The sequence below is a fragment of the Chiloscyllium plagiosum genome, chromosome 9 (assembly GCF_004010195.1).
Source record: "Chiloscyllium plagiosum isolate BGI_BamShark_2017 chromosome 9, ASM401019v2, whole genome shotgun sequence".
Lineage (NCBI taxonomy): Eukaryota > Metazoa > Chordata > Chondrichthyes > Orectolobiformes > Hemiscylliidae > Chiloscyllium > Chiloscyllium plagiosum.
Genome location: NC_057718.1, coordinates 65,014,071 through 65,026,386, shown reverse-complemented (window position 1 = coordinate 65,026,386; position 12,316 = coordinate 65,014,071). Strand labels below are relative to the sequence as shown.

General features: G+C 42.6%; 1 protein-coding gene across 8 annotated transcripts in view; it reads left to right on the top strand.

Moving 5' to 3' along the window:
• Positions 1–12,316, top strand: part of rps6ka2 (ribosomal protein S6 kinase, polypeptide 2) — a 426,863-nt gene that overhangs the window by 213,849 nt on the left and 200,698 nt on the right. The window contains exon 1 of one of the 8 annotated variants that reach the window (XM_043696113.1): positions 9,246–10,005. The exons of the other annotated variants lie outside the window; for them this stretch is intronic. Coding sequence (XP_043552048.1) covers positions 9,907–10,005 — 99 coding nt within the window. The 5' untranslated portion in view covers positions 9,246–9,906. Of the gene's footprint in view, positions 1–9,245; positions 10,006–12,316 lie in introns of those variants that run through there. 8 annotated transcript variants of the gene reach the window in all.

The following is a 12,316-nucleotide window of genomic DNA, read 5'->3' as shown; positions in this document are numbered from 1 at the left end:
CCTGCAACGTATAAGATAGACAATGTTGGCTGAGTCACATGAGTACCTGCCATGTACACGGTGGGAGGTGTTCCCACGCGTAATAGTGATATCTATGTCCACAATCTGACACGCTTTGCAGCGTCCACCGTGACAGGGTTGTATGGAGTTGTCCTGAGAGCCGGCAGTTTGCTACGAACAATGATCTGTTTGGGGTTTGGCGGTTGTTTAAAGGCAAGTAGTGGAGGTGTGGGGAAGGTCTTGGAGAGTGCTCATCCTCACTGATAATGTGTTGCAGGTCATGAAGAACATGGCATAATTTTTCAGCTCCTGGGAAGTACTGAACAATGAAGGGTACGCTGTCAGTTGCAGCACGTGTCTGTCTCCTGAGGAGGTCATTACGGTTCCTTGCTGTGGCAGGTCGGAACTGGCGGTCGATGAGTTGAGCATCGTACCCCGTTCTTGTGAGGGCATCCTTGAGTATTTCCAGGTGTCCATCACGTTCCTCCTCATCTGAGCAGATCAGGTGTATGCGTCGGACTTGTCCATAGGGAATGGCTGTTTTAATATGTTTTGGGTGGAAGCTGGAGAAGTGTAGCATTGTGAGGTTGTTTGTGGGTTTGCGGCAGAGTGTGGTGCTGAGGTGTCCATCCTTGATGGAGACGTATGTGTCCAAGAATTTAGGCAAGAACTGCATTGAGTAAAGAATTGGGAGGTCATATTGTGGCTGCAATGTTTTGGGTGGAAGCTGGAGAAGTGTAGCATTGTGAGGTTGTTTGTGGGTTTGTGGCAGAGTGTGGTGCTGAGGGGTCCATCCTTGATGGAGACGTATGTGTCCAAGAATTTAGGCAAGAACTGCATTGAGTAAAGAATTGGGAGGTCATATTGTGGCTGCACATGACATTGGTTAAGTCACTTTTGCAATACTGCATTCAATTCTGGTCTCCCTTCTGCAGGAAAGATATTGTGAAGTAGATGATTCAGAAAACATTTACAAGGATGCTGTCAGGGTTGGAGGGTTTGAGCTATAGGGAGAGGCTGAATAGGCTGGGTTATTTTCCTTCGAACATCAGAGGCTGAGGGGTGACCTTACAGATGTTTATAAAATCATGAGGGACATAGATAGGGTAAATAGCCAAGTCTTTTCCCCAGGGTAGAGGAGTCCAAAACTAGTGTGAGAGGAGTAAGATTTAAAAGGGACCTAAGAGACAATGTTTTCAGGCAGAGGATGGTGCATGTATGGAATGAGCTGCTAAAGGAAGTGGTGGAAGCTGGTGCAATTGCAATATTTGAAGGACATCTGGATTGGTACATGATTAGGAAGGGTTTAGAGGGATATGGGACAAATGCTGGCAAATGGGATTTGATTAATTTAGGAGATCTTGTTGGCATGGATGAGTTGAACCAAAGGGTCCATTTCCATGCTGTACAGCTCTATGATTCCATGATTCTAATTGTATAAGACCAATGTTGTGGGGGAGGGAGATGTAAGATTTACTCTGAATGGTTAACACTTCACTACATAAATTCAAAACAATTCAGAACTGAATTCCAGAAATTGCTCATGGTAAAACTGACTTGGGGAAGCTAAAGACAGCATACCACAATGCTGAGAACAGATGAGAATATAATTTGCCTATTCACACCCAGACAAGTCCTGCCAGTACTTTAGAAAGAATAGTGAAATAAGAAGTTGAGGTAATGCTTCACTATGGTGCCATTGTATTTGTAACCAAAATGACAAATTGGCGTTGGGAGTTGATGCTAGTTGTAAAACTGAATGTTGAATTAAAAATTTGTGTGGACTTTACACAACTAAATAAATTTGCAGTGTCAGAAATCTATCCTATGGCTTGAGGATTGATGAAGGTTTTGTAACACTTGCAAGGGTACCATTTTCACCAAGCTTGATTCTAATAGTGAATTCTGAGAGTCATCATTCGATGAAGAATCAACCTTCTTAAAAATGTTCACGACATATTTGGATAGAATTGCGTTAACCTTTAATCTTTTAGCATCACTTCTACACAGAAAATATTCCAGGGGCCAAACATATTGGAGAGATTAAAAGGTGGTGTATTGTCACAAAGATGACATTCTATTCCATGAATCAACTAGACTGAGCATGACAAAAGGATAAGACCCAGTACCAAGCCTTTGCAGGAAGCAGGATTGACATTAACTGAGAATTGTGAGTTCTTTATGCGTAGTGTCAAGTGCTTGAAACATAAAGTTCAACCAATAGGCATAACAGTAGACCCCTGAGAGACAAAGGCTATTGTCCTTTATAGTTAAGGTCACCCAGTAACAACACAATCAAATGAGCAAGTATCAACGACATCTTGCACAAGTGAATGAATCATGACAAGAAATCTTCAGACAGACTAAGCATCAATGAGAGGCATGGAATGAAAACCAACAGTCGTCTTTCGAGAGGAAAAATGCTGATGTTATCAGAAATTCTAGCATATTCTGATCCTGAACTGCCAACCAAAGGCTGCTAAGGCATCATTGACTGAACTAGGGGCATGTTCTTCTCAATCAAAAACGATGGCAAAAGAATACCAGTTTATTACTTTTCAGATCATTAACAGAAACTGAACAGTTGCTTTGTGATCAAATACGAAATGCTCCCAGCTACTTGAGCAAGCAAAACATTTTCTGATGCATGTTCTAGGGTTACAATTCAGAATAAAAATAGATGGAACAGTAAACAAAGTGCAACAATGCCACCAATGATAAAAAAAATTCAGATTAAGGCTGATGAGATAAAAATGCTACAATAGAATACTTTCAGGGAAAGTAGCAGCTCACAGCAGATACAGTTATATTGTCAAGAATACCAGTTGATCAACCAAAGTAGGAAGATCATCAAATTCAATAAAGAGTTTTTCATATCCTCAAGGACCAATACGTGCCTTTTATAGCAAGAAAATGACCGGAAATCAAACAAGGGTGCAACAATAGATACATTGCACTCTGGAGCAAAGAGAAACGAAGCAGATCAATGAGAGGAAAGCATTAATAGGATGGACTAACTATCCAGACTTTGAGGAAGAGAACATCATCCAATAACAGACATCTCTGACAACTCAAATAATGACTCTCAGAGTGCAAATGTAAACATGGAGAGCGCATATTTGTAACCACCTCTCAGGAAACTTTGACAGAGTTTGGGAAAATTGGTGAACCCACTGTAACAGCTATCCCTTTGTAACAAAGACATTTAGATGAAATGTAGGAGGATTGTATGAAGATAATGAAGGATTTGGGGGCTAGATTTAGGGTAAATGATTAATACTTGACCAAGTAAATAGAAAATATGTTGTAATGTAACAGATCATATGATGATCAAGAGAACCTTAAGAAAGAAGCAACAGCCTGGACCTCATGCTACTTCTAAGTGTGCATATCTGTCAGAATGTGAGTAAACACCTACTTCGAAAAGACATTAGATTTCAACAGCCCATCTCTTAAGTAATATACTTCTCCCAACCTCCTTCAAGATTGACCACACACTTCACTCTTCTTCCAAGATCCTGAGCACTCACTGTCCAAAACAACCCAGTTTAACTGTCTCTGGTATTGATTTGCTTCTTGGGAAGGAAGTCAAACTTTGGGAGCACAGGGAGTTCAGATTGGATTGCAAAATTGCCATGTTGAGATACAGGACAGTGCGAGCTGGAGTTAAAGTGGTGACATCAGAATTGGAGTGCTGGGTAAGTTTAAAGTGGGGAGGCCAAGGAAGTGGGAGTAAGACTTCAAGTGTTCAAGTGTGAAACATGGAGATGAGAGCAGGATTTGGGCATTCAAGCTGTGAGATCAGAAATCAGAAACTGAGAGTTAAACTCATAAAACACAAATGATGTCAAAAGGGGGTTTGGAATGGGGAGCGAATGTGGCAAGATCAGGATCACAACAAATATTGATTAATGAGCTCTTGTAACTTGTAAATAATGATGTGCAAACATAAATTGGAATTAGTACAATTTTTTTATTGTTCAGTTGATTTGAATTATTGACATTACACTCAGTTAGAATGTTCCTGTGCAGGCATTTTCTCAAGTAGACAAAAAGTATTAAACAATTAAGCACATAATTTAGTCTATTTTTGGGGTGTCATATAAACATTTAACACTCCAGTAGTTTTACTTTAATGTGCTGCTTCATCTGAACACCAGGGCGCATTTCATTTCCTGAAATGTCTTCACTGAATTGACTTGGCTGTTGATGAATAGATTATGACCTGCCTAACATCTAACTACCCCACTTGACCACCCAACCCACATTTGATTGCATAACTACACCCCACTATGTCCCCACTGAAACACCCCTCCACTACCAAACTCTCTATCCATATTACGAAACTCCCCACCTCAACCATTAAATTCCCCAGGTCTGAACATCAAACTCCCTAACCCGACCATGTCTATCCTAATGTCCACAGACTACTTGAACCACCAGACCACTTTCTCCCCCTGACCATACCTCCTGACTCCTCCACAAACTTCTGGTTCCCGCACAATCTCTTGACTCCCCCACGACCTCTCAATAACTTTATAGCCTCCAGGTTCCATTCCAACCACTCTATGACCCCATCTGGCCACCTTATTACCCCACCAAACCCTTGGCAGCTCCCTCGTCAGTGATTGACCCCCAGATTCTCCGAGCAACCCTGTGTATTCCCTGAATCTGCAACTCCCTCCCGATTACCAGAAACCCCTTAACCAAATCAGCCACTCATCCCGAATACCTACATCAGCACGTCTTCTATTTATTCACCTTCCCCACCTCACTCACTACCCAACTCACCTACTCATCTACCCCATCCAGACATCCACCCCCACCTACCCACTACCTACATCATGACATCATTCACTTACCTTACCCATCTATTCAACTGACTCATGTATCTAACTATCCAGGCAGCATCCTAGGAGTAGGAAAATCGACTTTTCAGGCAGGAGACCTTCATCAAGAATGAGGGGCTCCTGCCCGAAATGTCGATTTTCCTGCTCCTCAGATGCTACCTGACCTGCTGTGCTTTTCCAGCATCACTCTAATCTTGACTCTGATATCCAGCATCTGCAGTCCTCACTATCCACCTCACTCACCCACCAACCTGCCCACCACAACCTCTCATCCACTCATATATTCACTCACCTAATCATCATACCCATTCGGCCACATAATTCCTCACTTCCTCTGCTCATTTTCATTTTTTTTATGGATAGGTACATGAATAGGAAGGTTTTAGAGAGAAATGGTTTAAATACTGGCAAATGGGACTACATCAGTTGGTGAAACTTAATTGGACGCAAAAGTCTGTTTCTGTGCTGTGCAATTCTATGACTGTATGGTGAGAATATGTACCTTGACATCATAGGGAGTGTTTGAATCAAACTAAATGGATGCATTTAAAGGGAAGTGAGTCATGCATTTTGAGAGATGACAGAGTAAGGTTTACAATGCTAGATTTACATTAAGGAAAGATGGGAGGAGTGATAGGGGAGTATAAATGCCAGCATAGACTGGTTGGGCTAAATGGCCTATTTCTATGCAATGTACTGTGTTGTAATCCTATATGGTTACTAAGTGTAGTTCAATGTGATCAAGTGATATACCAGTCATGGTTAAATTGTGGTAGTAAGTACAAGCTGTGAAATATGGTTAGGTTTTGATTTGATCAGCAATGTTGGTGGGTGAATGAAAGAGGATGATGATTTGAGAAGTGTGCAAGATTAGTGAATTAGTTGTCATCACTCATAGCATTTGAAGATGTATTTACTGATCTTGACATCTTGTTTGAGGTCATTGAATGTCTTACAGCAGTACAACCAGCTTCTCAGGGATACACTGCTGGTATTGACCATAGTGGCTAACTATTCCTATTGCCTTCTTAGTTTTTCTCTTTAGGTCTCCTGGTCTTCTATAGACAAAGGGCTTTTCACCTGCACTGCTCCTGGACCAATGCCTCCAAAATTGTGTCACAGAACATTGGAGCATACTCTGTACTTTATTACACCATTATTCATTGTTTTTACTGCTCAAACACTTTTCCATAACAATTTCCACCATATACTGTAGCTAGACTGCACCTGTACCTCAAGAAATACTGGAGGGGGGAGCTTGACAATGCAATAGGAGCTATTATGGACATGGGTAGCAGGTGAGCGTGCAGTGTGAAGTGAGAGTGTAAGGGCCTAACATTCATGATTACAATGAGCTAATGGCTTTATATAGGAGGTGGGCCTTCTAGCCTACCAGGCTCACTAACTCTATTGCTGCCTTGGACCTGTCACCAGAGGAAGTGTGCACTCTAATTCCATCCCAACCGTTGTCTCCCCTCACTAAAAATATGGTGGATGGGTGCCTCTTTAAGCAAAATGTTTTTTCAGTCAAACGTTTCCCCAACTGCCAAAATCCATCCCTCCTTGACAAAAGTCTTATCCCTTGAACACTGTTTCCAATTCCTTCACTGTTGCTGGATCACAAATTTGGAACTCCCAACCTAACATTACCATGGGCAAACGTTCATTGCACAGACTGTAGCAGTTCATGTTGGTTATTCACTACCTTGTTCAGGACAACAAAGGATGGAAAGCAAATGCCCACCTAGCCAGTGCTGCCCATATGTCACAGATATATATGTTTGTGTTAATAATTCCTAAATGGCAAGCAGTAATTGAGGGAAAAGAAATGGGAGTTTAGTTGCAGTGAAGGTTTAATTGTTTGACAGAAGAAATCATGTGAGCCAAGCTAAATTAACTGCCAAGTGGAAAAAGTCACTGAGAGCTTGAGATTGAAATAAAATAAGGAAGCTGCCTCCATTTCCCATCTTAATCTTCACTCCCTCCACCATTGATGCACAGTAACACAGTTTATGACATCTGTAAGATGTGTTGCAGCAGTTCACCAAAGTATCTTCACTAGCACCTTCCAAACCGACAATCATTATCATCTAGAATGGCAAGGGCAGGAGAAGTATGGGAACACCACCACAGACACTTTCCCCTCCTAGTCACACAATATCCTGACTTGAAACTATGTTGCCTTTCCTTCCGTGGCACTGGGCTAAAATCCTGGAACTCCTTCCAAACAGTACAGTAGCTGTCCCTCTTATTCAACCCTCATAATGAGGAGGATACAAACCACAGACTCCCAGAGTAAGAAAACGGAGATATCAAGAAAGCACAAGAATAGAGAAGGAAAAAAAAAAGAAAAATGATATAGAAAATGCGGTTAATGAGAGATAAAGGAAGTGAAAAGAGAAAAGAAAAAGTCTAAAGAAGAAAGGGTATTTAAAAAAGTCCAAAATCCATATGTAGATCAGCAGCCAGTCATTTGTCAATGTGCAGGTCAATATATGGCCAATGAAAGGTTACACGCATTCTTGAACTTACTTCCTACTCTTACATTATTGGCCTCTGACATCCACCATGTTTCAAAGGCAGCTACACCTTGCTGAAACAGGGCTAATCATTATGCAGTAATATTCAAAATATCAATTGTCTTTGCAAACAATTCAAAGACTGGTTTACAAACCTATTTTTGTTTCATCTTTTTGAACTCACCTCTTATTTCCAATATTTGAGTATGGGTATTGTGTGCAGTAATTATAAACTTTTTTTGTTATTCATTCAAGAAAAGTTGATTACATTGGCTCATTTTAAAGTGTGAGTTCATTTGGGTCTGGGAATACATAAGGCAAAGGAATACTCTTTAAGTTAATTTTGTTGCAACCAAATGAAGGGGAAAGTGAATAAAAAAGGGGATCCAGTTCATCCCTTTTCACCTGGGAATTTGGCAGTTTGCATTATGGTTTCCATCTGGAACCATAATAAATTCAGGATCCTTGTATTGGATCCGGTTGTAACAAGACAGCATTCCTGAAGTTACCCTGCTCATAGAGTAGTTCAAGTGTGCATCCATGAAAGCAGGTATCACTGATAACTTATGCTATTTATTGGTATAACAGTACTCAATCATTATCCAACTCTGTATTTTTTGAGAATGTAAAAGGTTCTGTGGCATCATTTCAAAGGAAAGCACACGACTTCTCAAGTTGCCAGCTGTGACATATAAGGGTCTACTCTTCCAAAGTTCTTTGTTGGCTTTATTGCACTTTGTGTTATATTGAGCTTATGGAAGGTGTTATATCAATGTAAGGTTTTGTTTGTGCTGTGCATGTTCTGAAGTGGCTTCTGTTCAAAGGTGAGATGTTCCTTACAACAATGCTGACTGGTTTTCTCACTCATTCCCCCTTTCACTGGAATTCATCAAAAGAGTAGTGACCTGCCACCTAGGTTTTATTGCTAATAAACTACCCTACTGTGTCACTGAAGTTTTAAAAGGGAATTCTGGACAAAGTGAAAGAAATCAATTAAAATTCTTGCTGATTGCCAACTGAATTCACTTGTTAGGAAAGATAACATGACACCTGGTAGAGTACAGTCTCACTGAGGCTGGATTATTCATGATAGTCTTGTGGGTTGGGTTCATCACAAACTGACATTTATTTCTACCTAATTTACTTCCCATAGTGATTCTATCTACATCTGATTCCTTCTCAGCAATCTCAAAATATGTGATTTTGAACTGTAACCTCATACCTTTTCTTTATAACTGAACACTGCGGTATCTGATTCTGCTTTTGTTATGGTGCAGAAGGAGGCTATTTGGCCCATCATGTCAGCACTGGCTCTCTGAACATTTTGGTTGATGTCCTGCCTTTTACCTGTAATGCTGAATACTATACCTATTTAAATCATCCTCCAGTGCCTTCTGGAATGCTTTAGTTGAACCTGTTTCCACCACATTTCCAGGGAATGTATTTCAGACCTTAACTCTTCACTCGATTTTTTTTCTCACCTTGCGTTTGTTTCTTTTGCAAAACATTTTAAATGCATATGGGTCTTGATGTTTTTAATGGGCCTGTACTGTTTTTCCCTGTCTGCTTTGTCCAGACCCTTCATGCTTTTTGAAAACTTCTCTGCTCAGCCTTCTCCTCTCTCCAAGGTGAACTTCTCCAATCTACCACCATAACTCAAGTGTTTATTTCCTCATCCTTGGAACCATTCTTTCAAACCTCTTTTGCAGTTTCTCCAGAGCATTCACATTCTTCATAAAAGAGTGGCGTCCAGAACGGGACACCATAATCCAGGTGAAGTCGAACTGGAGTCCTTTAAAAATTCTTGCTGCTCTCATCCTTTGCACCCCGATGAATGAAGCCGAGGATACTTGCTACGAGGCACATCCTGGGCAGTTGGGACTTGATGTAGTGGCACTACCACTGTGCGACAAAATGCTGTCTGCTTTATTCACGGTTCCGCACTACCCTCCCTCCTTTAACAATTTCTGTTTATATTCAGTCCTTTACGGCAGTGGGGCGAGATTACTGGAGGTGGCCGTGCAGTTTGACACAATGAGGAGTGATTTTGCCGCTGGAGCGGGTTCAGTTTAAATGTCACTCATCACTCGGGCTGTTCCGATAGAAAAAGGAGCTGCTTCCCCCGCCCTCGCGGGCAGCCTTTCTCCCAGCCAAAAACATTGGCCAGGTCTGAGCGGTGCCAGGCTCTCATGTGGCTGGAGCTCCTGGCGAGGGAGAAGGGAAAGCCCCTTGTTCTGGGGGGGGGGGGGGGGTCCCCGAGAGGCTCAGGAAGGTGCGGAGAGGCGAACGTACCGAGCAGCCGCTGAGGGGACCAAGGGAAGGGAGAGCCTCCTCAGTCCGCGTTAGCTCGGTGGAGAGAGCTGGGCAGCTGGTACAGGAAGATGCAGGGGGCTCCCAGGGAGTCGAGCCAGTTCTCTAAGGCGGATTGAGACTGAACCTTGAGCAGATTTCTCGTATCGAGCGTTCACGGGCGAAGTTGGTGCCGCTTTGAGCGAGCCCAGGAGCAGTGGGAGAGACACAGAGAGAGAGAGAGAGCAATGGACATGAGCGTAAAGAAATTCACCGTGCGCCGCTTCTTCTCTGTTTACCTGCGCAAGAAATCCCGCAGCAAGAGCTCGAGTTTAAGCAAATACGAGGTTGGTTGCCTAAATGTTGCCGAATGACATGAACCACGGTCCTTGTGCTTTGCCATAGCTGCTTTTTTTAGCGGCGGAGCATCCCTGCTGCTGGGAGAGGAAAACAAAGAGAGAGGGTGCGGGTGGCATTGCATTGGGATGGGCTGGGGTTTGGCAAAGCCCGAGTACGCAGCAGGACAGCTGCTGTGGCGAGCCATGCCAACACAGCAGGAGCTAGGGCTGGACAGCTCGCTGCATCAGGACAAGGAACACATTGCGATTACACAGGGAAACGGCCAGATTCGAGATTCCTGATCTTGCCCGGAGGCCAGCCCCTTTTATCAGTCTTTTCTGACTGGTCTCCGTGTTATGGGTGCTCCAGGGTTATCTGGGCCATTCCCCTTAGCCGGCAATGATGTGTCAGTGTGTGTGTCCCCTCTCCGCTCTTGCTAAATGACTTAATTGCGAGAATTTCCAGGCACTCAGAAGTTAGATCATTGAATTCTTTTATTAAAATAACGACAGAATAACTGTTCCCACCCCCCCACCCCCCCCTCCTCACAAGGGTTTTCCCCCTCTCTCGGAGTGTCACTCTAGATTCAGAAGGGGCATACATGCTCTGAGATTTCTAACTATAGGATTTAAAACAACTCAGCGGTTAGAAAGGGGAAATGTACTGACTGCAGTTGGAATGGTCCCAGCACAATTAATGCCATTTAGTCTGGCTGCAGCCTGCGCTGTGTGGAAGGTGAACATAGACTGCAGTGTGGGACCGCTGCTGACCGGTTTGAAGCGAAATATCCAACAAAGGTGAGGTATCCAAGCCCGGCCAATTCATTCCCCTCGCTTCCTTTGTAGACTTGAAATCAAATCTCCAGCAGCCGTCCCTTCTCATTGCTATCTCTTCCTCTGCATGACAACAGCTCGCTCATGCTCAAAAATCCAAACAAAACCCTTTATGTCAGGACAGGAAATATCTTCACTTCTCTTTCGGAACATGCCGGCAATGGCACGAAATATGATCTCGGACAAAGCAACAAAATGCAGAATCGGGTCACTGGTGTTCATTTCAAATACTGCACCAAAGACCTTCAATTCTTTGATTCCCTTCAGGGTTTTTTGTTTTCTCCTCCACATGCCTCTCCGTGAGTGCCATGGGCACCGGCATCCCTCCCAAGAGTCAGTTGTGAATTCCTTCCCGAAACCACCTCTGTCCATCACCACCTCTCTCCCAGTCTTTACAAATTCTTCTTAGAACCACCTCTTGGCTTCCTCCAGCTTTCCTGATATCAGCTTAAAAAGCACGATGTCAACATTGTGGCTGCGTGCACTTCTGTGAAGGACCTCGGTGGTAGGATTATATCGCCGTAGAAATGCAAGTTGTTGCCATGTCCTGGCTGCAATGTCAATATTTCTGTGTAGACTGATCAAAGGGACTGTGTGTGTGTGTAAGGGTGTGAATGTGTGTGTGAGGGGGTGGAGAGATACCAGATATAGTGAGAAACGAAACCGTGATTTGGGTGCTGGGTGCCAATCTGAGATTTTGAACAGAAGGTACCTGTGGGCAGATGTGTGGGGAAAATATTGACATTGTGACATTACAAATACCTTGTAGTCAATTTATAACATCAGGATATAAATATGCTATCCATTGATCAATAGAATAAATGTACAAGACAGAAAGAAAGACTGTCGGTATTAGGACCTGAATAAATTATACCCTCTACTGTAAGCAGTACAAATATCTGTGTCCAGAGGGTCTGAGTGGGTATTGGTGGTCCTGCGATCCAGTATTATCTTCAGCATGAACTTGTTGGACCGAGGGGTCTGTTTCCATGCTGTATGACTCTATGACTCTATTAGGGAAATCTCACACGGAGAAGTCCATGCTTCATTCACATATTTTACAGATTTCATGGTATTTCATTACTTCAGTAACATAATTCTGATTTTGGTTTTATACAAATATCAACTGAAAATAATCACTGTGAATTTATTTCTTTAATGCTCAATTTCCAAATACAAAGAAAATAATATAAAATGTGACCCATGACCATTGTTCTCAATTCTCTTGACACTGTTGAGATTTCCTGGGATCCATACCAGAGGAAATTGAGTGCGTCTGTCTTAAATAGACATAATGTGGGACAGCATGAAGTTGACCATGCAGGAGTTTTCCCTCACTTTCCTCCAGTTATAGTGAATGGATTCCATTTTGTAGGGGTGCTTGGAGAAATTGAGGCAAGTGTTTGCGCCTGGCACTCCCTCACATTGGAGAATCTAAGGAGACAAACAGTTAGGCCTCAAAGGAGAAGTGAACACTTTTAAAAAA